The 26,675-nt window shown below is 44.1% G+C and overlaps 1 protein-coding gene across 1 annotated transcript in view; it reads left to right on the plus strand.

Annotated features, from left to right (window-relative positions):
- The window catches only part of LOC133968576 (tensin-3-like), a 31,276-nt gene extending 5,376 nt beyond the window's left edge, over positions 1-25,900 (plus strand). The window contains exons 2-27 of the mRNA XM_062404710.1: positions 1,489-1,658; positions 1,837-1,887; positions 2,422-2,544; positions 2,813-2,877; positions 3,906-3,989; positions 5,125-5,237; positions 5,678-5,738; positions 5,925-6,000; positions 6,092-6,221; positions 6,472-6,537; positions 7,252-7,353; positions 12,322-13,488; positions 16,515-16,672; positions 16,774-16,906; positions 17,024-17,107; positions 19,739-19,871; positions 20,008-20,549; positions 20,649-20,735; positions 20,830-20,961; positions 22,410-22,505; positions 22,801-22,878; positions 22,994-23,071; positions 23,297-23,465; positions 23,597-23,665; positions 23,773-23,802; positions 24,192-25,900. Of these exons, the coding sequence (XP_062260694.1) occupies positions 1,509-1,658; positions 1,837-1,887; positions 2,422-2,544; positions 2,813-2,877; positions 3,906-3,989; positions 5,125-5,237; positions 5,678-5,738; positions 5,925-6,000; positions 6,092-6,221; positions 6,472-6,537; positions 7,252-7,353; positions 12,322-13,488; positions 16,515-16,672; positions 16,774-16,906; positions 17,024-17,107; positions 19,739-19,871; positions 20,008-20,549; positions 20,649-20,735; positions 20,830-20,961; positions 22,410-22,505; positions 22,801-22,878; positions 22,994-23,071; positions 23,297-23,465; positions 23,597-23,665; positions 23,773-23,802; positions 24,192-24,336 (4,122 nt within the window). The 5' untranslated portion in view covers positions 1,489-1,508 and the 3' untranslated portion in view covers positions 24,337-25,900. The remainder of the gene's footprint in view (positions 1-1,488; positions 1,659-1,836; positions 1,888-2,421; positions 2,545-2,812; positions 2,878-3,905; positions 3,990-5,124; positions 5,238-5,677; positions 5,739-5,924; positions 6,001-6,091; positions 6,222-6,471; positions 6,538-7,251; positions 7,354-12,321; positions 13,489-16,514; positions 16,673-16,773; positions 16,907-17,023; positions 17,108-19,738; positions 19,872-20,007; positions 20,550-20,648; positions 20,736-20,829; positions 20,962-22,409; positions 22,506-22,800; positions 22,879-22,993; positions 23,072-23,296; positions 23,466-23,596; positions 23,666-23,772; positions 23,803-24,191) is intronic.
- The last annotated feature ends 775 nt before the right edge of the window (positions 25,901-26,675 follow it).

The following is a 26,675-nucleotide window of genomic DNA, read 5'->3' on the forward strand; positions in this document are numbered from 1 at the left end:
TCATTCCACTCGGAGGGGCTTTAGACTGTGGCTACAGTGTCCGCGGTATATGGCTCCCTCTCTGGCCCCCTCCAAAGTGATAGGCTGTAGCCTGCAGTCGTGACCCGACATAATTGATGGACACATTCTTGATAGTTTAATCATTTGGTGCCATTGAAAGAACGGTGTCAGTCATTGACCTAGACACTAAATCTGGATTTGTGAATGAATATGATTTGGTTTTACATCAATATTCTGAAACAAGACTTTGACAGGGATAGAACTAGAGCTGAAACGATGAGTTCATTCATCAATGAGACAATTGACAAAAAATAAAAAGTATTTTGAAATTACTTTTTTAATTTAACCCTTTTTAACTTTTAATGGTGCTGGTCTCTTAGTTATTACATTATAAAGCCTCTTCCTTTTGAAGTCTTTTGAACACTGTACCAACAATTTGAAGAAATCATTTTAGGCCCTGGAGCACGTATGTGGCTATTTTTCACAATTTTCACAGCCTTTATCCCCAATTACTTTTATTTACCAATAAAAGTGATCAAAGTATTTTATTTTTCAATATTTAAAAAAAGTTTTAAATCAGAAAATAGTAACAAATGGCACAACATCCCAGATCCCAGAAGGTGACGACTTAAGATTGCTTGTTTTGTCCAACCAACAGTCAAAACTTTTAATATATTATCTTTATAATCTAAATGCATTCATATCAAAACATTTAGAATAAGATGCTCTGGGATATTCAACATATTGTCTTACATTTTAAATGTTAATAAAATAAATGCATTCACATAAAAACGGACAGGAACAGTGAACCCTTTCATTAATAAATCCGGGAACACTAAAAGCTGGTAGTTGTCCGTTGACTTATTGATTGATCGACGAGAGTTGTCAGCACGAGTGTTGGCACTGGCACTGAATATACAGAGATGACTAGTGATGTGTGTGTGTGTGTGTGTCTCTGCGGGGAGGGGGTGGGCTCTCTCCAGGAAGTTCATGTCCATGAGGTCACCGGGACACGCCATCACTCAGGGATTTACAGCAACTGGTTTCAACCGGAATTCATTGAAAGTTTTTTTGAAAACTCTGTCATTATAGCTTCGACTGACTGACTGACTGTGGGGACCAGATTGCTTGTGGCCAATATTTGGATCCCACAGTGCTGATTCTCTCCTTGCTGCACGGATAAGCAACAATCATCGCTAATGTTTAAAAAAGAGGCCTTGGTATATTGTTAAGATACAACCAGCACTGTATGTGTGACACAGACTGTTGACCGTTGCAGTGCAAACAAGACACTCTGTGTTATACAATCTGGAATTGAGGTCATTCTTTAAGGATATCTGCAGGAAACTTGGACACAATGACTAAAGCTGAGGACTTTGACCATCAAATATTGACTCTAGTAAGGTCACCTGCCGTAGGCGGGAATGGTGTATGAGGTAACTGAAGAAACTTATCCTGCTGCGCGTCTGCTTCGATCTCTTGTAACAGGAAGTTCCCAAGACTCAAAGATGGAGGAGGGATACGAACTGGACCTCACGTATATCACAGAGCGCATCATCGCAGTGTCCTTCCCCCGGGGTTGCACAGAGGAGGTCTACTCGCACAACCTGAAGGATGTGACGCGGATGCTCAAGTCCAAGCATGCAGACAATTACCTGGTCAGTGCTCACTCCTGCTCTGCTCGCTGAGTCGTCCTGAAATGAGCCTTAGCCCGTTGTCAAAGTGCAAACAGTATTGATGTGTGGGCAGATGGGCTCTGAGGGAGCATTGACGTAAAAGTATGGATCTCCTAGTGCAACATTTTAAATCACAGGCCTTGTTGTATGTTTCCTTTAGATTATCAACCTCTCTGAGAGAAGACACGATCTCTCGAGAATGAACCCGAAGGTAAGTTTAAAAATATGATATATAGCAATTCTTATAAGAGTGTATACAAATTACTAGATTTATGTTATATAGTTTGTTGACTTGCGGCCTGTCTTTACTTCCGGGGCAAACGGCATATGACAAAGACAGAAACACTGCTAGCCAGTTAGCCAGTTAGCCAGTCAGCTGTTTCTGCCCTTCATGGTTCGCTCAGTTGTAATGGGTTATGATGATTCACTGTCCTTTAATGCATAACGTGAAAAAAAAACTTGAATACATGACTTCATCCCTTAACATGATTGACATCAGTTCAGCAGTTACATATAGTATGTTTAAGTGAACATCATTTTTAAAGTCTTATCAGGACAAGTATCTGGAAAAGAACAAAACACAATGCGTTTCTTTGACGTAGTGGATCTTACTCATCCCCTGTGATCAACTGTGTCTAAGCAGTCACAGCAAGCACCATAATATTGATTGTTAATAGACTGGGACAGAGGATGAGGCCTCTGGCTGTGTGGACAGATATGATAACAGCATATGATGTGTTCGCAGACCCTGGACACAGGCTGGCCCGACCTGCATGCTCCGCCTCTGGATAAGATCTGCACCATCTGCAAGGCCATGGAGGGCTGGCTCAATGCGGACCCTCTACATGTGGCGGTTATACACTGCAGGGTGAGGATCCACAGGCTGTGTTGTACCATTAGCATTTAGCTTTGACTCCACATTTAACCACGCGGTCATTAGTTTCCCGTTACATATTCTTTAATTCAACTTTTTTTCGAATGTTAATGTGCTCTGTAACATTAAAGTACAAATTCTGTCTCAAAATAATACTGGTGTGCCTCTTTCTCTTTTATAAAATAAAGAGAAAACTCTGTACTGATTTAGACTTATAAGGAATGTGTAGTGACTCATGTCCTGTCCTCTCTTGTTTCCTTAGGGCGGCAAAGGTCGAATCGGTGTTGTCATTTCATCATTTGTGCATTTCACCGACGTGTCTGCCAGGTAACCACAACTATGTCTCTGTTGTTATGTTCCTAAATGTTACCTATGTTTGAACTTCAGTTTGGATTTATAATAGTGCTCGTGCACCCACTCGTCGTTGGCAGCGAACGATAACAACAGTCCACTAAGACTCATGTCATCGCTTGAACCGCGGCTGATTCGGTTACCCCTGGTGAATTGAGTGTCAAGGTGAATCAGAAAGTGAGTCAATAAGAAGTCACAGGAAAACCCACACACTTTAAGCCATGAATCACGCTGTATTGAATTGCATGAATCAACTTGGAAACATGGAAGTTACAGTAATAGCTTCTGGCCACGGTTTTGGTTTCACGAAATCCATTCATCGTGGTGAAAAAAGCCATTTGGATTTTGTAACCATTGTCAGTCAGACAAATCCTCAGAGGCTTGTTGCTGCAAAGGCAAGAAATGTGGCAAACGTTTGGAGAGGCGGCCTGGTGCTGTGCCACTATGTAGATCCTCTCTGCACACAGCCGACATTGTGGCATGAGCACACATAAGCCTTCGTTTTAGCCAACCTCTGCCCCCCTTCGGTGTTTGTGTCCCGCTGAGGGAGGCCGGGGCCTATAAGGTGAACGCGAAAGACAGGGGGCAAAAAAAGAGAGGAGCAGAGGAAGAGATAGGAAAACAATGAGGCGGTTTTACAATAGAATAGATTCGGGGGGGAGCAGATGGAGAGGGACGACAAGAGGGAAACAGAGCGCTGGTGAAAAGGCTGTTGGTTTTAGGCCTGTCTGAATAGCCGAGCTGTGCACACACTCTGGCCTCTCTCTGTCCTCCTCTCCCCCTCCGTGTTTACTTAAATCTGGCATTCTCTTCCTCTCTGCTGGAATCCCCTGTCTCTCCGGTTACTTTCACTCTTGTCCATTATACGTGTGTATGCATGTGTGTGTCGTCCCAAGTGCAGAGTCCGGATTAACACCGTTCAATTACGGCGCAGCAGAGAGTATAATCTCTCTCGGGTCGTAATTGCCCAAAGTGCTTAATGTGTCTCTCTGTCTCCTTCGAAGTGCTGATCAGGCATTGGACCGCTTCGCCATGAGGAAATACTACGATGATAAGGTCTCAGCGCTGATGACACCTTCCCAGAAGCGGTAAGACCCAAAACACAAGCACGCCCTTCTGCACAGCAGCATGCGTCTTACTCACCGTGTCTTGTTGCTGGCGCTTTGTTGACCCACGTCTCCGTCCAAACCCATTCATGTCCCTGACGCACCTGCTTCAATATGACACTTCGGGTGTCCCGGTGCTGTTTGTCTCCCTATTCCCCCCCCCCCCCCCCCCCCCCGAAAAGCCTTGTCATTGTTTATCATTGAAATGAGAATGGGATCCCACGGTAACCTGGTGTAACCCTAACCCCCTGTACTGTATCGCTGTGAGTCATCCTCCCTCACACTGTACCTCAACTGTTTTGTTCTGGTTTCTCCACGTTGTCATGTTAACCTGAACTAAACCTTCGTCAATGAAAACAGGGACAGATTATATTTCCAATGTGTCTCCCGATATGATGAGTTCAGTGCCAAAACCAAAATGATCCTGTGCTTTGGCGAGTAGCAAAAGTTCAAAAGTTGACTGCTGGGTGTAACTTTTAAATATTCAGCATAAAGGCAGGAGTGAAAGTAAATAATCTTATTTTCCTAAATCATTTAACTATTGCTAAGTCTAAGATCGGAACCAAGATAGTGTCGTAGTGATGTCAAAAAGGCTATCTCAGCTTAGGCTGCATCCATACGGAGACGTTTTAATTTGAAAATGACGTTTTAAAGCTCTACATCAGTAATAATCCCTTTTTATACTTCATGTGACAGTTCATGTACACTGGGTATGTGTGTGTCAGTGTAAACAGAAAGCAGATTGTCTTCTCTGAAGTTGGTTGCATATTTACACAAAACACCAGGAACAAAGAAACAACAATATTATAGAAGCAAATAACAAGGAATGACGTAAATGTGCGTCTTACTGAATCCGGAACTGTGCTTAACCATGTTTGACACAGAATTGGCCCCTCTGTCCAAACTGTGGCCCCCTTATGGCCCCTGATTTAGAAAAATCCTACATCCACCACTGCTGCATAATACACAGTATTAGTTGTGGATTTTGAAGCTCATGGATGTTTACCACGTAGGGAGGATCGAATCTATTTGTTGTGACTCAAAGACAAGACATCCCGGCCTCTTCTGAACCGGTTGTGACTGTTTTCTCATATCCACCTCTATGCTTCCATGTCAGGTATGTTTGGATCCTCAACAGCCTCCTGAGTGGATCCATGAAGATCAACGCCTCCCCCTTGTTCCTGCACTGCGTCATCCTGCACGGGATACCGAACTTCGACGCCACCGGAGGTTCAACTCATACTGTTTACCACTACACACAGCTGCAGCACCCAATGAAAATACAGCCGCTGCTCCCACAACAGTATAAAAGAATCGGCACCACCACATCAGACTTGGAGCAGTAAACAAGACGGAGACTTATCTGTGCTTTATATCTTTTTTCCCCCCAATACGCACATGTTGAGACAAAGAGAAGCACTCATATAAACATAACTCCTCCAGAGAAGAACCTCATTATGGGTTCTCAGTTAACCCCATGGGAATTCACACCCATGTTTGCAAGTAAATTGCTGTTTTCGCTAATTTCACTGAAACAACAAGGGAGCTGAAGCATGTGGAGCTGAAGTCTCGCTCTCACAACAACAGCTTATCGCACTGTGGCTGTGCGTAGACCCATCTGAACACGAGGGGCACACTCTCAATGCTTTTGTACCTTTTGTTTTTTTCAGTTTGTCGTCCCTACATCAGGGTTTACCAGGGGATGCAAGCGGTGTATTCATCTGGAATCTAGTAAGTGGCGTACACATGTGCTACAGCCATTCCAACATTATTGTTCTCTTCAAAGAGTGACGGCGTGCTTCAGAGCGATTTTGTGTTTAACTTTGCTTAAGGGTGATTTTGTATCCTCCCTGCTTTCTGTAAACGCCTGTGCTTCCAAACTCCCTCTGACGGACTCCGCTGTTGCTTTTGTTTCAGTCACATCGGTCCAGGCCACCGGGACCGGGTATGCATCACCCTGGCGCCCGCCCAGCTACTAAAAGGGGACATCATGGTAGGGGGAAAGAAAACAAGATGTCCTTTCGGTGATGCTGACGTCAGTCCTCACTGTAGAAATCACAATGTTTATGCTTTTTCTCTCGCAGATTAAATGCTATCACAAAAGCGACCAATCCTCAGAGCGTGAAGCCATTTTCCGGCTCCAGTTCCACACCGGAGCAGTGCAGGGCTACAACCTGATGTTTGAGAAAGAGGACATGGAGACCGCCAGCAAAGGTAGGCCCAAAGAAAAACAAACAAACAACAAAGACGGGTCTCAACGTGCTGCCACTAGTTTTTGGCAACTCCTCTGCTGCAGGCAGCATCTGCAGGGCTCAATCTGGACTCAATTTAGAGTTGGCAGTTTCAGGCCAATAATCTTGTTTTCCTGAACATGTTACGTGTCCTGGGAGAAAACTCTTCTCACAGACAACACAATTCATGTTTCCCTTTTTCTGAATGGCATTCCTGTGTCTTCATATTCCAGATCCCAGATTTCCAGATTACGGGAAAGTGGAACTGGTGTTCTCCGAGGGACCAGAGAGAATCCCAGGTAGATTCCTCACTCTTCACCTTCTTCAAAACACTGTTACATGGAGACCTGTTTTGGAAAAGCAGAGCTTTCTCCATTTTACCCCCTTGTGCCGTCCTGTGCACTGTTCCTCCCCCTATGCCCCCCGGTGAGAGGGGATGTGGAATGCTACAGAGGGGAAATGTAGTGTGAAGTGTGTGCTGACAGAGGTAAAGAAGCACAGCATGTGCTGCCCCAGAGCTCCACAGGAATGAAGCTACGTTGTATGCATCTGTGTGTGTGTATTTACTAGTACATCTTTTAAACATCTTTCCGGGGGAAAAAAATATATAACATGTTATGTGACTGTAAGATACTGAATGATTTATACACTGATTTGTATTGATTTTATATTTCCAATCATGGTTGTCTTCCAAAAATATGACATATATATCATGAAAACCAATGACAAATATTAGCTGTTTGAACTTGCTACTTGTCTTTTGACTCAGTTAGACAAGGGGTCAATCTTCTCATATAACACATAGCAAGAAAGTGAATGTAAATGTATTTTGTCTGAAAGGGATTAAATATCATTGAGATATAATTCCACTGAATTTTTGCTAGGCCCTAAATATCTACGCATGCATATCCTGTTCCTCCTTTGAGCCGTAACAGATGCTACAGTAACGTCAACATTACCGAGGAAACCAGCCAGATGCAGTAGCTACAATAATGTTGTTTCTGGGTGTTCAGGTGCCGACAGGTGGCAAAACGGGTCGGATGTTATTGTGGACTACAACACGGCGGATCCTCTCGTCCGCTGGGACTCCTACCAGAACCTCTGTGACGGCGAAGGTACTGTTTCGACTTTTAGCTGCGTTTGGTTATATTTTGTTATAACTTTGTCAAAGTCTTCTAAATGTGGTAGATGCTCTCTAAGCACAAATATTAGAGGAGATTGCACTGGGTGTCATTTAGGTGTTAAACTGCCCTCCTCTCTGTCGTTGCTACTTTTTTCTATTCAGTGTGCTCACTTATACAAACACACACACACAACTTGTCTCTTTTTCTCTCCGGGAATTAACACAGCGTGCCCCGTGTTATTGGGGGAGTGCAGTGTGATTGCATTAACATGCATGCACAGTTGCCAGCAGCTTGGTTTATGTTGCAGCCGTGGGTAGCTTGACTGGAGTTATTGCTCAGGGGTGTGACGTAAAAGTTTTGTTTCCACAGAGTCTGCCTGGGTTTTTTATTACGGCGAAAAAAGAAGCAGAAAAGAAATGGAAGCTAAGAAAATCTCCAGCTCGGAGTATGTGCGGCATGACGAGCAGTGTTATTCCTGTGTGAAGGGCAGGGAGGAGTAGTGTTGTTGTATGTGGGGAATTCTGGTTTCAGAGGAAGAGCAGCTAGTTCTCAAGAGATTTCTATTTTGTTGTTTCATCAAATGAATAGGCATGCTTTAAAACCATCCCACACACACAGTCCCACTAGCGCCCGTATACACACACACACACACACACATGCTCCGAGCCACCCTGTCGGGGCGTCCCGTCCTAGCTGCGGTTGTTGCTCTCCACTCTACCACAGAATTCACAACAACCTCCCAGAATAGAGCGGAGTGGTGGTGGCATTAAAACACAGATCCACCCTTTCCCAGTATTCATTGAGTGCTTTTATAAGCAGCTTGATTAAAATGAAGCTGCCTTTTTTGTGTTCATTTTCGTCTAAAATATCCAACCTTCCATACAGAATTTAAATCACACCTCTGGAAATCCACTTAAAGAGCGACCACTCAAATTTAAGAATTCATTAAAGACACCCAACAGAGATGCAATATCTTTTCTTGCCTTTTTTTCCGAAGCATTCATGTGGGATATTTACAGTCTTGTTTTCTCATGTAAACGCTACATCTGAGAGGAAAGACTGGGAGCTCTGTTGGAATTCTACATCTACTTACCACCAGTCCTCCGGCAGGCCCCGTTAGCCTGTGAGAGGCTGTCACTCAGCGGCCGGCGCGGAGGAGGAGGAGGAAGTCTGAGAAGCCATTGCCACTGTAGTGCTAAGTTTGTGAAAAGAAAACCTCATTTACTTCAATGGCTTTTCCTCCAATCAGTGGCGAGATTGTGTGTTTTTCTCCACGTGTGAATTAAGAGCTGAATTTTTAGAAGAAGATTGTTTTTCCAGAACGGTTGTTTACTTGGAGTTCACTGTCGAAGCAGGTCATTGTCTTTGAGCAGCTCGACCCGCAGCGGGTTGCCGGAGTGGATTGTTGAACTCTATTTATGATTATTGTTATGGCTCACGTATGAGGTAAAATTACGTGCTGGCAAGATCACACCTGAGAGAATAATGTGTGGCCCCTCGAGGCTCATACTTTGACTGACTCTGTAAAGGGTTGGTTCAGCCATATTAAAAATACAACTTCTCACTCACTAGTGTTGTTATATGGATGTAGTTGAGTTGCAACATTGTTACAGGAGGAAGTCGTTCCTCTTTAGTGTGAATAATCCACAGATTTTGCTTTTATATTTATTTTCAAATTTGATGTATAAACCCAGACGTATCATATCCCTTTCGAGGGGATCCCAAACACTTACAAATGGGAAACAGAGCAGAGGAAGGGACAATATGATGGAACATAACGGTTAGAAAACAAACAACAAGAGAACAAAGTAAGTTACAAAATATCCATCTGTCAATAAATAAGGAGTGAATGATATACAAGAAGTCATGAAAATAATGGAACAATCTACCATTACTGAAAATACATTATTTTAAAATGAGAATACAAAACTAACCAATTAAATTTATGTATTATGTCTTAGGTGCACCTGAGTGTAAAGGTTCAACATGGTTGTTAACTATATGGAGCAATTGAACTTAATCTTATGAAAATAATAATGTTCATATATTATATTTATATCTTTCCAATATAAAGAATTGGGAAAATCTTACTTTACATAAGTTCTAAGGTTTGTGTTGCTCATATCAAACCCAGTCGTTTTGCAGGATAAAATCAATTTAAACATTTCCCAAAAAAGGAGTTAAGTGAAATAACAAAGTCCGTGGATTGTCCATAGTAACCAGGATGTTGTTGTAGAAAGAAACGTTTCTGTTTGTGTGGTCTTCCCATGTTTTGAGCAAGTGGATCCTCTTATGTTGAACACTTCTCAGTGGAGAACTCTTAAAAACCTGAGCAAAAAACCCCCCAAAACTTTGAGTGACTTGATGGTTCAGTGATTCCTGTCCACACTGTATGGACAGTATGTCCTGTACCGATAGCGTGCAGGATTTTACGAGACGCGGTACAGTGCGATTTCCCAGAGGGCTGTCGTTTACACATCGGATGCACATGTGGAAGCCTGGGGCGGAAGAAAAAATGACGACGATGTTGTTCGTCATTATGCTTTTCGATTCATGGTTTTGGTTTTCAGGACGAGCGGGATGGTAGTGACTGAGGAGGAATGGAAAGGGCTGGGTAATTACATAGCCATTCATAACCAGACCTGCGATTCTAGAGCTGCAGCGAGGGGGGGGGGGGGGGGGGGCAGCTTCCGGTCTCTCTGCACTGTAATTGGTGGATTATTCAGGGACTCGCCAACACCACAATGACCGACATTGTGATTTGGAGATAGAAATGGATTGAATGGTTTTCTCAAGTTCAGAACATACTTGGTTAACCATCCGTGGCTTTTTTTGTTCGAGTCGGTGTAATCCCGCTATAGGTGAAAAACCAGTTTCCAAAACAATTGTTGAAGCGCATAATTGAGTTTGAGGCCCATCTGTCCCACTGCGACGTCTCGCACGAGGAAACGGCTGTTGTGCAATTTCATGATGCACAAGAGGGAAAGAAAAATGACTTGGCTGCGGCCGTTTCATGAAAATTGCCCAGAACTCCAAGTAGAAGGCAACATTACATTACATTACAGGTCATTTAGCTGACGCTTTTGTCCAAAGCGACTTACATTTTTAGTACACTCAACATTTACGAGGGGCCATTTAGGGTTTCAGTATCTTGCCAAAGACACTTAGGCATGTAGATGGGAAAGAGAGGGATTCGAACCAGCAACCCTCTTGTTGCAGAACACCCGCACTATCCCCTAGGCCACGCTCTCCCTAGATTGTGTTAATTAAAAAGTGTCTTTTTACAGAGTGAAAAAGTCTGGCTGCAGGAATGTTGTTTTCATTCTCTGATCCTCTTTGGGCCCCCCCCTCCTTTCAGCGGGGTAGTCCCCTAACGCAGGGCAAGAGGTCGGGTTACTTCTTTCTCCTGACCCGCCCACGCCGCTAAACCCCGCCCCACTTGTTTACATTCCTCTGCCCTTATTTGGAGATCTCAAGGTACCCCCCCTCTGTGTGGAGTGCAAACACTCTCACCTTCTCAGCAGAGAAAGAAAGCAGGGCCAAGTTATTCCAACTCCTCTCGATTTGACCCTGACCACTATCTGCTGGTGAGAAGCCATGACTGCTGTCCTCGGGTTTTGCCTGCGTGGCCTTCTCTACTTTTCAAGTTTGGCTTTACCGGAGACAGGCCTTGTCTTGTGGGCAGTGGCAGCGAAGGTAAGAGTTTTTTTTTTTTTTGTTTCTTGTATTTTTTTCTCGAGGCAGATGGCTGGCCATGAAGGGGAGGGAAGTGAAAAAAGAGAGAGGCAGGATGACAGGGAGCGACAAAGAAAGAGAAAGATGGCCAGTGTTTGGGGAAAACAGGGGAAACATCTGTCTTGAAACATGTGTCTTGAAAGCCGCTTGCACCTTTCCCTTGAGGGAATGTTACGAGAGAGATTTGTTGGACGGAAAACTCCCGGTGGAGCTGAACTGTGTGTGTGTGTGTGTGGCAGCTCAAGGCCCAGATGCATGGTTCCACGTGTGAGCCGGGGGGGGGGGGGGGTAAACGACACACACATACATACATGCATACGGGAGCTTTCTTGAGAAAAGGAGGAGGGGGAGTCTTTATCATGCGCGTCTGGTATTCAGGTCCTCCAGTCACGGTTTGACTGAGCTAGTACTTAAGGCGGCTGATTGAGGGAGAAGCATTGGAGTCATGTTTAGCCTCTTTGGTTGATGCAGAGAGAGATAGAGTGACTGTGCACTTTTTTCCGGGCCAACATTTTTCCAAAGTGTTGCTTAACTTTATTTTTTTTGACAGTTGTGATGGATTTGCAAAAAGGCTGACCTCTGTGTTTTTTCTACCTCTGAAGATTAAGGAGGTTGTTTGGACATATGCCGGGGGGGTCAGGGGGCAAGCGAGAGGGAGAAGGGTGGATTCATCACAGCAGGGTGAGGAATGCAGGGGTCAGACTCTGAAGCTCCTCAGCCATCTGACTCTTGTAGTTGCATACAGTGGACTTAACCTCTCTTATATAACCCGAGCATGCTGTTCATGCAGCAATGGAGAGAGACGAGTGGTTATTGCAAAATGACTGGAATGTATTTGCTTGAAATGAGATTGTGTTAGAATATCAAAAGGGGTGGATTCCAATGATTTGTCTCTATTTAGCAACACGATACATGTTTTTTTCTTTGTCAATGTATCAATGTCCTAGTTTTTCATTTAGTCTGATGCTTTGTGTTGTCTGGAATGTTGTTGTGAGGTGAGGTGCGATTGTAAGTGTTGAGCTTTGTCATCAACAGAGTCTTAAAAAGAAGGCGTTCATGGGACGACATGACTGTGCTTGTTAACAGAGTCTTGCTTTGTCTGCGGTTTTGTGCAGTTTGTGTTTGTCTGTGTGAGTCTCTGTTGTGCTGTGTGTCCCTGTGTGTGTACGTGTGCCCATTCTGACAGCTGACTCTATCAAGCGCTGCATCTCTTCTATTTTGCAGCACCCCGCTCTCAAGGCCTAACCCAGGACAAAGCGGCCAACAAGAGGAGCCCCGGCGGAGGAGAGGCGACGCTGGGCCGAGGCGCCCGCACAACCTCCAGCACCTCCAGCCCTGACCATAGCGACCACGCCCTCTCCGTCAGCAGTGACTCTGGCCTGTCCAGCACTTCCCTGTGGGCGGACAGACCCACGCCTGCCAACACAGCCACCATCAAGGCTAACCAGCAGGGCCCCAGCCAGCAGGAGAAGGTCCAGCTGAAGCGCCTCCTTAGCGGCTTCGGTCTTGAGGACCCCTCGCTGGAGGAAATGGATGACCAAGGCCCTAGGGTGGGCATCCAGACGATAGTTCCAGCACAGGTGCACATCAACGGGGACGCCCGACCCCGAGAGAGGGAAACGGACATCCTGGATGATGAGGTGATCACAGGTCATGATCTGCACAGCGTGGACAGCCTGGGGACCTTGTCGTCGTCCTGCCACAAGAGCAGCCAGAACTCCCTGCTGTCGGATGGCTTCGGAAGTCCTGGAGGAGAGGAGCAGCCGAGCCATACCCAGCATCACCTTCCCGCACCCCCACCCATGGAGGAATATGAGCGAGTCTTCGCTGAGTCTGGAAGGGGCTGTCTGAACTCCAGGAGCAACTCGGTGGCCTCCTCGAATCCCAGTAGTGCTGCCATGCCCAAGCAGCACGTCTACAGACAGGGGAGCTACTCCACACAGTCCTGGGTTCGCCAGCAGCAGATGGTTGCTGCACAACAGTTTATCTACATGCCAGACGAGGGAAACGATGCAGAGAGATACCCAGGAAACAAGCAGGGGGTCAGTTTACCCAAAGGTGGCCTACCCGCTGAACCCAAGGGCCCGACCAGGGACACTACAGTGGACACTTTGAGAAACACTGCACCCATCAAGGAACAGACAACTATGAACAATAACAACAACAACAAACAGGATGACGAGTTCAAATCTTTAACGATGGACATTGACAACTCCATCGATCAGCTCAACCAGCTCATCATGGACCTGGATCCCACGTTCGTGCCGACATCCAGCCGCAGCAATTCCATCAAGAGGAATGGCAGCACGCACGTCAACAGCTCGGCGGGCAAATGCACCAATGGCATCAACGATAGTAACGCAGCAACCCCGACAAACACGCAGCAGACAGGTAAGATAGTCAGACTGTCCGGGTGTGGTGGTGGTGATGTGGTGTGGAAGTGTGCTCCTAGAAAGAAGTTGGTGACAGTCCTTTGCGAGAATATGTTTTACGACAACTTTTTTGAACACGCGACCAACATTTTGAAACTGCTCCTCTCGAACAGCCTCAGCTTTTCCTCTTCTGCACGACACAGTTCAGGAATCAAAGCCCACCTTCTCTCTCTCTCCCACCGGGCGTGTTTAGTGGCAGAAATAGCAGAGCTGTTGTCAGGTTTTCAGATGTTTTCAGTGTGTTTCTGAGGAGGGAGCGCTGTCCTGACTTGTCGGCCCAGCTATCTGACTGCTTGATCAGTGTGCTACACGAAGAGAGGGAGAGCAGCTGTCATCGACCTCTCTGAACATGGCCGTCTCTCAGTGGAGGTTTATAGAGATTGGGTTTGGGGGAATAGACATATTTACTAAATCAGAGTCCTTTGACACATTGTTGTGCGTAGAAGCTTTAAGCATTACTTAAAATACAATCGTTTATTTTGATGTGAGTCATCTTTAACAGATGCTCTCCTTATGACTATAGTGTTGTGGTCAAACTTCCATTTGTCTTTATTAGGGCCCGAGCACCGAATGGTGAGAGGCCCTATTGAAATTGTAAGGACTATTTTTATTTCAGTGATATAACATTAAAATGATGGTGTTGCTGGGTTAGGAGTTTTAACAGAGCTTATGCAACGTTATGACCACCAAGTTATTTCCACTTCATTCATGTTGAAACTGATCCCAGGAACAGATTCAATCTTTGCAAAATAAAATAATTTCTTTCATCAGCTGTATTCTATCACCAGACTGTAAACACTTGAAAGAAAATTGCTACCTTAAGTTATAGCAATATTTTGTAATTTTCTTTCATCATGTTATGCTGATGACCATCTTTCATCAGTGGTAAAGCGATGAACATTTCCTGTCAGGTTTGTCTTTCTTTTTAAGGTTAGGGTGTTCAGTAGTGTTGACTGCCTTAAAGCCATTCTACTGTTGGTTATATTATGTTTGACTTTGGTTCAAATCCAGTGAGGCAGAGAAAAGGCAGAGAGCTGTATGAGTGCTGGCGGTGCGTGAATCACACTCCAGCTTGTACATGTGGTTGCAGGGGGCCACAAGATGGGGAGGCCTGAGGAATTTCCGAAACAGGAACAAGTGAGCCCGGAGGCAACGTTTTTTTCATTGGTTTCCAACGGCATACCTGTCTGTGCATATCAAGCAGGGCTGGAATGTAACTAAGTTCAATGATGTACTGTACTTAGCTAAACAACATCTCAGAGGAAAATACCACACTTTTCTTTTCTCAACTACCTCTATGTGACAGCTTTAGTTATTAGTTACTTCCTAGATTCAAATGCCTTTTTATTTATGTCAAGTGAAAACCATGTATCTCAATGATTCAGATTTTTTCTAATAAACTGAATCATTGCTCTGTGTTTAGAAAAAACTCCCACTTTAAAATAAATAAAATGTTAAGCATGAGCTGAACAATATGTTGTTGAAGCTGTGGCTCACCCAAATTGAACTTTTTAGAGATACATGGTTCTTACATGACAGCTTCATTACAAACATTAGCTTTTACAATATGATGTACTGCTGTATATTAAACTTCCCAAAAGTATATAAAGTAATTAACTGTATATTCAACAGTAAAATATTGCATACACATTAATAAAGGAGTAAGATTAAGTCAAAAACTATATATGTAATAGTAAAACAATTTCAGAGAGATTTTTTTTGCAGAATATGTACTTTTACTTTTCATACTTTAATAATTATATCAGTACTTTCTTACCTACTTTTATAATGGAGGGTTTTTACTTGGAGTGGAGTATTTTGACAGTGTGTTTATTATGATGATCTCTACCGGACACCAAAGAAAAAGCTGCAGGAGCAGTTTGGGCCAATGAAAACGTCATGTCTAGCCAAGAAAACAACAACAAGAAAACTCTTTAGAGTATATCTGCAGTGGTTTCATTGGGTATCAGAATTATGACATTTATGAAGGATCTTACTTATGTTGTTATGTGACAGTCTACAACTCCTATTGAGCTTTGTTGTGCAGTATGCACAAAATCATTTATCAAAATGTATATTAAGTACACAAAATATAAAGAAATATGCCACATTTTCTTCTGAAGGTATAATGTGATCATTTATATTTTCAAGGACTCTAAGAAACAGTTTGCAAGCAAAACTATGTTTTTATAATTTACAACGTCTCACTGATTTGCAGCTCGGCAAACATCGGCTTAATGGAGAAACAGTCAAGTTGACAGCTACCTTGCTAAATGTCTGTTGCCTCACAGTACTGTATAAGTGATGTTGCCCAACCCTTCTCCTGGCGTCCTCTCAGGTTACAGAAATATTGGGATTGAATGTGAGTCCTTTACATCCATGTGTTGACTGTCATACACACCTCTACAGACAAAATGAAACACAATCAGGATCAATTATACACACAAACTCCTGCAGACACATGGAAAGCATGAATGAAGCAACACATTGCACCATCTGTGTCACCATGTTCTCCCCAAGACTAACAAGTGAGTAATAATGGCACTTCTGCCCCATTAGCATTCTTCAAGACTGGGGGGCCGGAGCTCACTGGGAGGGCTCAAATTAACACCCTGGTGCTGAGTGGCAGCAGTCTTTAGAGTCGTCACAACATTGAACCCCCCACACTCACAGACTCACACACTCACACAAATACTTCCACCCTCCGGAGCCCCTGAATTCCCCAGCTGCCCTCTCAAAGCCTGACCGTAGGCAGCGCCCCGGGGGTTAACGGTGTGGTCATTTCACTTTATGGACTTGCTAAATAAAAATGTCATCAGCCCCTGCCTTACAGAGGGAAGTCGTGAAAACAGCCAACCCGGCTCACTCCTTTCTCTGCATTGAAGTGTGATCATAAGAGCAGTTGTGAAAGAACAAAATCATGGTGCCTGAACGCCTGTTAATGTTTAATGACCTGCTTGCTGCTGTCTACCTGTGTGTATCCAGCTGTCCAGTCCAGCGAGGGGCGGGTGGCGGCCACACGGAGTCTGAGTCGCCAAGGAAGTGAAGTCGCGGATCAGCCGAGCTTCTGTAGCTCAGGGTGGCGCGGGCCGGAGGAGTACAGGGGCCAGCGGACGTATTCCCCCTGTGTGCCACAGTCCCAGGTAAACACTGCACATGAGTGGTGCTTGCATGTGTCTATTTTGTTGGTTATTTTTCTAAATGGATGATTATTTTATACGTGTGTGTGTGTTGCTTTTTCCAGCATCGCATGTTGTTCAGGACAGACAGCGCCGACTACAAGGCTCAGGGCCCAGACATGGACGGCAGGGTCGAGGCCGGGAGTGATATGACCCCACCCACTCCTGGCTTCCCCATCTCTCCACCCACACCGTATGGTGAGTAGTGAACACTTCCTGTTTTATCCTCTTGCTGGAGTGATTGATTTTTGCATGCTTTTCTAATCAGCGTAGGTTCGATTTAATGTTGTGTCCTTGTTTCCTTTTTGTTCCCAGTGAAAAATATGTCAGAATTGATTGACCACATGCAAACGCCATCTCCTAGCGTGCAGTCATATGGCGGCTACAGAACAGACCACGGTAGGTTCAACTCTGCACTCTGAACTGAACTCTTCATTCCTGAGAAAGCTACGCATCACATGAAGCTGCTGTGAATGATCTTTCATCTGAGGGAAGAAAGCGTTTCTTTCTTTGTGAACTCGCCGGCAGCGATTGAAATTAGACACAGAACAGTGGTGCAGGAAAACACTTCTCCATATCATTTAACAGGATATAAGACAAATACAGAAAGGTCATTCTTATAAAGTATAACCACAGATCTTTTAGACTTTATGTAAGCATATGGATTTGAAGCACCTTATTTTAGGAAGTTAGACAATTGACCAAAGCGCAGTGAAGAACAAAAATAAATTAGAGTTGAACTGACTCATTTTTTTTATGTCAAACTGGAAAAACAATAAGTTTCCAGAGCTTTCGGTGAAAAGGGTCGTACACAAACCTGTGATTTCCTCCGTGGAATTTATACGTCATGTCCTTCCCCCTCTCACCTGAATGTTCCGGACATTTTCATGTTGTTATGAATGCACCTTACTTGGAAAATCTCCTATTGTGTTGTTCATACATGAAAGGCAAACTCAGGAAAAGGTCAGGACCCGATTTTCTGCACATTTTCCTGAGTTCATGTCTGAAAATGTCATTAATGATAAAAGTTAAACAATGGATGCAAAGTGCCGTGAAGAACAAAAACACATTAAAACTCTTTTCTTTGTGCAAACATTTACATTTCCCCCTATCCATATATTAACTTGTGTTTCTCTCCACTAAACCAATTACATAAAGTGAGAGGCAGTGAGTAGGAGGTAATTACATGAGTCTTCCTCCATGTCTCCTGTGCCTCTGCCTGTTTTGGGCCCCACTACCTCGAGAGCTATCGGAGGTCTCCCCCTTTGCGCCGCCTAATAATGGTGAGATTGTTGTTAGTGGAATTTAGCGGTCTTGAGGCCGGGGCCGAAAAAACAAGACGTCTCGCAAATGTGAAAGCGGGGAGATTCCTAACCGCTCTCTGCCCTCGTTGTTTGGTTTCTGGAGAATTTCTGCGTGGTCACGGCCTGAGGAGAAAACATTTCTTTTGGACTTCCTTCTTTCAGTATTGTTCTTCGGATTAAAAACCGTGTTTTTCTCCGTGTTTGAGCTGTTGTCTCCTTTGTGGTGTTTATCTGAGGTGGAATAAACCCTGGCTGTGAGATCGTTCTGAGAAAAATTGTGCAGTTATGGCAAAACAAAAGCCTTTCATGTCGATTTTTTTATTGTAATACTGGTGCGAAGCCTGTCTGCTGACTTTTATGTCATGTCCCAGATGGTTTGCATTAAGTTAACTGTGTTTTATTTGGCGTGTTGTTTCTGCCCTGTGTTGTCACAGGAGCACAAGTTTGCACATGTCAGGATCGACCCGTGCATAGACCGGGGTTCCTACAGTCATGAAAAACCTGGAAAAGTCATGGAAAAATATAAAATCCCTCAAGTTTTGGAAAAGTCATGGAAATTTGTTAAATTCATATTTTCATTTCATTCATTTACGCTGAGTTTTAAAAATTCATATCCTTTTAAATATGAATTATTTAAAAGCGTAAAAAGTATAAGCAGACATACTTGGAATTGTGTCATTTAAGGTATACTGTATGCCTTGGAATTCTCATTGTTAGTTTAAATACTACCTTTTGTCACGTTTTCACGTATACACCGAGATTTCACAAAATGTTCGGTCATGGAAGTTATTGAAAAGTAATGGAAATCCATTGGTCCAAATGTGTATGAACTCTGATAGACTGATGATCTCTCCTTGAACCTCGAACCCTAACCTTAATTTTCACCCTATTTTTGTCCTCTGACCGCCTGGTTCCCATCGAGATCTACAAAATGCTGTGCCTCTTAGTACCCCAGACATCAAGAACCGCCACATCCCCATGGCTACGACGGGTCAGGAGACATGACACAAAAAAACATTTGTGTGCGTGTGTGTCCACAGAGAGGAAACAGGGACGAGAAGAAGCCTTTGCACCATAGGCCCTAGGTGGAATAGAGCTTTCAGATTGGAGGCTCCAGACTCTTTAGACTGATTAAAATAAAGCTTTTAGATAATTATAGTGGAGGGCTTTTAATTTTCTCGATGCAGTCGAGTTTGATTTGTTGACTCCATGGCTTGTGGCAGTGGTAATTGGTGACTGGTTTAATGCAGATTGATGGCCAGGGTTCAGGGCCATGTGGACAGTTTTCCTTTCAACTGAACTCCAGTATTGATTGCTTGTTACTTGAGAGAACGGAGAGATATTCCCCGAGGGACCTTTTCCCATTTCATACATAACCAATGTAATCTTTGCTTAAATGTTTGTCCTCTCCTTGAGTTTTTGGAGGTTATGTTTTCACCCCTGTCCATTTGTTTGTTTGTCAACCAAGTTTACACAAAAACAAAATAAGGGATTTTCAAGTTACTTGTTGGAAAGATACAATAGAAGTCAGGGAAGAAACCATAAAATGTTTCTTCAGACGTAGGATTTATTTTCTTCTCTTTAACGCTGCGAGTTTGTTTTGACATTTGACACCAATTTTCCAGGCAGTAATTCTTGGATCTTGCCGATCTTGTTCCGGCAGGTTAAGGTGACTGAGTTAGTTGCGAGTGCTTGAATTATGATTTGTGTTCTTGCTTTTGTGCAGAGCCCCGGGAATATTCGGAGATGATCGGCCATGTTGGGGTTGAAAGGCTGCCCGACTCCTCCATCAACTGCCACAGGATGCCAAGTGCTACAAACTCGTCCTCAATGGTCGGGACCCTTCAACGGACAGAGAGGTAGATATCTTGCCTTGATGAAAACTTAAAGCAGCATTAACTGTTCTACCATGGGAAGGCAGGAATGAACAGTTAGAATATGAGCTTGTCTGTGAGTTACTGCTGAAATTTGTGACCATTCTTTTCTTTACTACAGCTCATCCATGAGCCAGTCCTGGCCAGAGCATCCGTTGCTGACTCGCCACTCCTCCCTGAGCAGCTACTCCTCCACCAGGCAACCGCCGCAGCACTCCATGTCTCTGGACTATGGCCACCACTCTCCTCCCCTGCACCACCCGCATATCCACCCCGCCCCCAACGCCCACAGCTCCCCTCGAAGCAGCCAGCGAAGCTGCATGGCTCGCTATGCTCTCAGCCACAGTTCGGTTCAAAGCTTCGACGAGCCAGACGGCTACGGCACGGACTGCCCCGGCTCCTCTCTGCTGGGAAACGGAGGCATGGACAGGAATCTTTTGACCTCCATGGACGGTCAGGGTCAGTTCCAGATGCCCCAGGTGCAGCCCCCACTTCTGCCTGAGAAGAAGAGGGCGTCAGAGGGGGAGCACTCGCTCGGAACAGCCTCTCCAGCCCCCAGCGGGTTCTCCAGTCCCCACAGTGGGAGCTCTGTGAGCATCCCCTTCCCCAGTGTCTTGCCTGACTTGTCATCTTTGACACCAGGCACTGCCTCACCTCTGCCAGGTAAACTACACAAACTGATGGCTACATTGGTGATGCTAACACACAAACGGATACTAGCTCAGCCTGTTTTGAGCCTGATTATTGTGTGTTGTTTTTTAGATGTGCTTGCCAGCAAGCAGCTTACTGTCAAGTTTGTTCAGGACACATCAAAATTCTGGTATAAGCCAGATATCTCAAGGGATCAAGGTACAATCCACTTTTTACCCTGATTAATAAACGAGTAAGAAATGTCAGTGTAGAACCGTAGAGCAGCCTCATGATTCTGTTTTTCTTCCCTCAGCCATCTCGGTCTTGAAGGACAACGAGCCTGGCTGCTTCATCGTCCGGGACAGCCACTCCTTCAGGGGCGCCTATGGGCTGGCGATGAAAGTTGCCACGCCGCCACCCTCTGTTCTCCAGCTGACCAAGAAAGGTACATCACATGAGAATGTATTATGTCTTCTCACATTTTCTTTCTCTGACATTATTCAGAGGGCGCTGGCAGGAAAAACTCTGGAGTATGTCCACAGCAACTGACTCAGATATTGGCGTTCTCACATATAGCCCCTCTTGAAGATTCCGTGCATATCTGAAAGCAGCTTTACAGAAAACAGCTTTTTTATCAAACCTAAAGTGTTATCAAACTTCTCATCTCATTCCCAAAACAATAGAATAAAGACTAAATAGCTCTTGGGATAGAATAAAAATCCTTTTCGAAAAGTTTTCTTTCATTTATCGGCATGAAGAGTCCACGGATCGGCCCCGCCAGTGTTCATGGGAATCACACGTCACACAATCACAACACAAAGGCATCTACAGTTACAGTCCACTGTACTCACTGTTTGGGTGGAACATGATAATCCCCCTCCTGTGTTTGTGTGTAAGAGTTCATCACTCGTGTTTCTCTCCTGGGCATCACGGCGATGAGGCCAAACAGACCCCGATTGCCAGTCTTAGACGTGCAGCTAGTGTTTCACCGCTTCACAAAGGATGTGCTGAGTCCATAAGCCTGTTCTGATCCCGGGGCCTTCTCCTGGGAAGCTCCCTGCCCCACATAGCTAGATGCTGTATCCAGGGGCCGGCCTCAAAACAAGCTACTTGGATGTGTTTGTTTCAAGAAACACGGGAAGGGATTTTTTTTCTTCTAGAGGAATCCGTCCAAACATTCCCTGGCTGTGTCTCAACATCAAAACAAAGGTTGACTGAGCTAAAATAGAGATTCACATATCTGTTTGTCTTATTCTAAAAGAATCAGAGGACATAAAAATCTCCAAATCTTGCCAAAGTGCAACCGAAACAAGAAGGATTATTCCAAAGGTGCACATTTTGACAAAAACAACACTTCAGGGCACAAAGGATGCCCCCATGCCCTTCCTCTACCAGCCCACCACAGCGTTCAACCCCTTTCATTTCATCCCCCCTACTCACACCTGTCCTTTTGTCTGCTCTCACCCCTCCGCAGTCCGACGGCACCTGTGGTGACATCATGACACGGTCCTTCTCCCCACTTTCAGCTTAGGGCATTGTGGCTCCTTGAAAGTGTGAAACCCAACCCACCTCAAGGAGCGGGCCTTTCTCGAGCCTTTGTGTCCAGACATTCCTTACATTGAGTCTCCTCCTGGCCCCCTCAGCGGCACCTCTGTTGAATTGTAATCCCATTAATCTCCGTAGAGATTGAATGTAGTGATTTCATATTTTATGTAACTCTCGGAGGCTGGGAAATTACACGTTGTGCCGAGATAAACGCTCTGAGCTATTATTTAGGTCAGCGTAAATCCAGGGTGTCAGAGGGACGAGACAGGTTTTGCGGGAACAGACCTCGTACAATAGTGAGGGATTCATCGTCTCTCATATCTCTGTTTGTGCTCTGTTTTCTTACAGGGGGGGATCTAGCCAATGAACTAGTCCGCCACTTCCTGATTGAGTGTACGCAGAAAGGAGTTCGGTTGAAGGGCTGCCCCAACGAGCCTTATTTTGGTGAGTGTGGTGAAATTTCCTCCTGCCAAAGTTGCCTCACGACAGTGACACCTCCTGGCCGTTTGGGTACACTGCATCAAAGATGAAGCTTTTGTGAACAACACTGCCCTCTACTGTGGCTTTTCAGTCACGTCATGTGGATGATTTGTCCAAAATCCACAAGATTACTCAAATACAGCTGTTGTGGTTATTTTATTTGAGGTAAGAGTAGGAGATATAATGAACAATTAATTGATGTGGCAATAAAGCCTCAAAACTGATTGACATTTGTATTCTGTATGTTTTTCTGTTACAGGAAGTTTAACAGCATTGGTCTGCCAACATTCGATCACTCCCCTGGCCCTGCCCTGTAAACTCATTATACCCGACAGAGGTAAACATTCACACTCACTCATAGCCTGGCCACTGAGTCATTTTATCTGTTGTTGTGTGTCTGTTGTGGTTTTCCACTATGTAATCTCTCCGATGATGTCGATGTTTTTCCGTAGATCCTCTCGAAGATGTCGTGGAGAACAGCTCACAGACAGTCACCAACTCAGCCGCGGAGCTGCTAAAACAGGGAGCAGGTAATCAGGCGCTTGACTTCACTCGCTGTTAATAGACACGATGACAAAGCATTGACAGTGACACAATCCATGTGGACACTTTTGGGATTGACTGCATCCACACATATTTATCTTGTCCTGTCATTAGGGACTAAAGGATGCTGTCACTGTGTCCACTTGCTCAGCCCTTTTTTGTACTTAGTGCATGTGATCTGAGCCTGACTTGAGTCTGTTTGCTCCCCGCAGCCTGTAACGTGTGGTACCTGGGCTCAGTGGAGATGGAGTCCCTGACGGGCATCCAGGCGGTGCAGAAGGCCACCAGCATGACCCTGAGCTCCAACCCTCCGCCGACCTCCACCGTGGTCCACTTCAAAGTTTCCTCCCAGGGAATCACCCTCACTGACAACCAGAGAAAGTAAGTTCAAAGCACAGCTGCTTTCAAACAGCTCCAGAGATGATAGAGGAGGTGCATGTGTGAACTTCTGGACTTTACCTGCACATCATGTCTGAAAACTAAAACATTTTTGTGTCGTTTTCCTTTTCCAGGCTTTTCTTCAGGAGACATTACAACGTCAGTACAGTCATATTTTGTGCATTGGACCCTCAAGATAGAAAGTGAGTATTTTAATTCGGGGCTGGTGTGCAAGAGGAAATTACATCGGCAAACAAATTAACCCACGAAAATATATTTTATTCAAATGTATCCTTTTTTCACTTAACAGGTGGAAAAAAGATGGCTGCACTTCAGCAAAGTAAGTCAATTATTACTTCTACTGTTTTTTTTTCAGAAAGAAATAAGACCCCTTCACTTTTTTTACTCTTTCATTCTATTGAATAAACTTTAAATGGATAAAATAACATTTTGTCCATAAACCTACACTCAAAAATCCGGTGTAAAGTGATTTGGAGTGGTTTGGAACTCCGACTGTTGGTAATTTAATGGTAAATGGTAGTTCAATCAATTTGATCTACAATAGAATCATTTTGTGTGAAAATGTAATCTGTTAGTTTGTTCGTTTTTTAGTTATTACATCGACAACCTGGCTCCATCTGGGCCGGTCCTGGGCTTCGTGAAGCAGCTCTAAGTTCGCCGCCATGTTATTTTTGGCAGCCATTGATCTCTTCTCTCCCCCTTCTCCAGGATCTTCGGCTTCGTGGCGAGGAAATCCGGCACTTCCATGGACAATATATGTCACCTGTTTGCAGAGCACGACCCAGAGCAGCCGGCGAGCGCCATCGTCAACTTTGTCTCTAGGGTGATGATCGGCTCCCAGAAGAGTAAGTAGGACAGAGCCGATCACACGGTCACCTGGACAGACTTTAACTGAGAGCAGGAAAAAAAACAAGTAAAGACGGAAAGACTGAAACAATGGATAAAGGTTTACGGAGTGAAGATGGTGATCGAGCTGTACATTGACCCTGGATATTACCTGGTTATTATTTACACTCCCTTACCAGCACCAGGACTTTTAACTTCATCTTTCAATAGACAAAATATATAAATCCCATTGTTTTTAAATTGTATTTCCTGTAAAATGAACTAAATTAGCAAATCAAACATCTAAATCATATGAAATGTGTTATTTGTTTCCTTCAATATCTTATACTGTTAGATATGTAATTATTCTCATCATATCTTAAAGGATATAACATAAGGGCTGCTTTTCCTTTTCATGCGTAGATGCGGACAAATCAAGAAAACATGACGTTTGCATGTGACTTTTTTTCCCTCTAATATTTGACCAAAAAAACCTGTTGTAAAGTTTGTAGCCAAAGTAGAACAACCTCTCTGCTGCATCTTCCTCATGGAATTTAAATGTGCAAAGCTAATATGTATAATTTGGACTCTGAAGCAGGCTACATCATAAACAGGATTATCTTATTTAATCTATGCAATGTAAATGTTTTATTTTTTTAAACTACGGCCTTTTGTGCATGTGCAGCGCGCACACGAGGCCTCTGGACTTTTTCTTCCTTAGGTGTTTGTGAATATGACCACTTATAAACCGTTAGATGAAAGTGTGTGTGTGTGTGCGTGTGTGTGTGTGTGTGTGTGTGTGTGTGTGTGTGTATGTGTATGTGTGTGTGGGCGCATGTGTGTGTGGGAGGAACCATAGAAAAAAAATATTTTAATGCTAATATATATTGAATTGACTGGAGTTGGATAAAATAACCCACACATCAGTACTTTGTGTAGGAGATCGTGGCCTTCCACTCACAGCTGCCAAATATGACTTTGTTTTGTCCGCTCTGCTGGGACACGGGTCACGTGGCAGTGTCTGGGTATCGAACACTAGCCAGCGTACGCGGCTCTGTACCTTCAGTTTGACAGACGCCTTCACTGCATTAGTGTTTTTTGGAGGAAAAACAAAGTGTTGGAATTGCACAATGAAATGTAGTATTTGACATATTTAGCCGGTCATCTGTCAATGACATATACCTCCTCTGGGAGAAACATGTTTATTATCCCGCTGAGTGTTTGTTGACATGTATATGAGATGATGACAATTTTTTTTCTCCCTTTTTAATTATTTGTGTGTGTTGGCTATGGGGGCAGCCATTTTAACCAGAGAGGGACCGAAACTACCACCACGATAAAGCTCTGTTGATATTCTCACATTGATTATGTTCACGTTTGTTATGTTTTTATAATTTGTTTTCATGACCTATTATCCGTACCTCATACTTATCTCATACAATACTGTGCCTCTGTTTATAACATGCTACATGTGAGCGGTTTATTTGTATATTGACTTTTGCATTGTTTGATGTGTTCTGTAAATAAACAAAAGGAAACATTTGATGTAATCCTGGTGATCCCAACCCCTTAAATTAAAAGTTGGACGTAGATGTTTTGTTGCCTTGTCAGGTGCTTTTTGGTTAAACTGATCCGACTCAACCTTTATTGTGAAGAGGATGTCTCACAAGGGCCTCGAGGGAATTTCCTCAAATTTGCTGTTGATGTTCATGTTGACTCGAGGATGAACTGATTAGAATTTCTAAAGTCAAAGGTCAAGGTTGATGTGTTCATTTTTTGTGTTGTGAATGCGATGTCTCAGGAACACCTGCAGTGAATCCTTCCCACTTTGGGTGAAAGGTTTTAGACTCAAAGATGAACTGATGAGAGTTTGGTCAGTGGTCAATGTTACCTCACATAACTCTATTATCCGTTGTGAACGCATCATCTTAAGAACGCCTTGAGAGAATCCTTTTACACTTGGCACAGATGCATTGATTTCAATTCTGTGTTCAAAGGTCAAGGTCACGGTGGCCTCACAAAAATGTCTTTGGCCTTTTGAACTTGATATCTCAAGTCTAACATTTGGGAAATCAGTCAAATGTTGACTAGTTGGAACTCCGACTCAAGACTCAATTATTAATTGAAGATGATTTGGTTAAATTTCGGCGGTCAAAGGTCACAGTGACCTCATATGAGTCTGGAAAAAAATGATGTAGACTGGAACTGTACTGAATGATGGAGGCATACAACTGCAGGGCTTCCAGCTTCAGTGTCTTCCAGTGGAAGCAATGAGCTCCCAATGCAAGGCCGGATGTGTTAAAGTGCAGAAGTCACTTGGCTCTAATACCCAGGATGCAATGAGGAACTGTAGAGAGGAATAGCTTC

The sequence above is a fragment of the Platichthys flesus genome, chromosome 14 (genome assembly GCF_949316205.1).
Source record: "Platichthys flesus chromosome 14, fPlaFle2.1, whole genome shotgun sequence".
NCBI lineage: Eukaryota > Metazoa > Chordata > Actinopteri > Pleuronectiformes > Pleuronectidae > Platichthys > Platichthys flesus.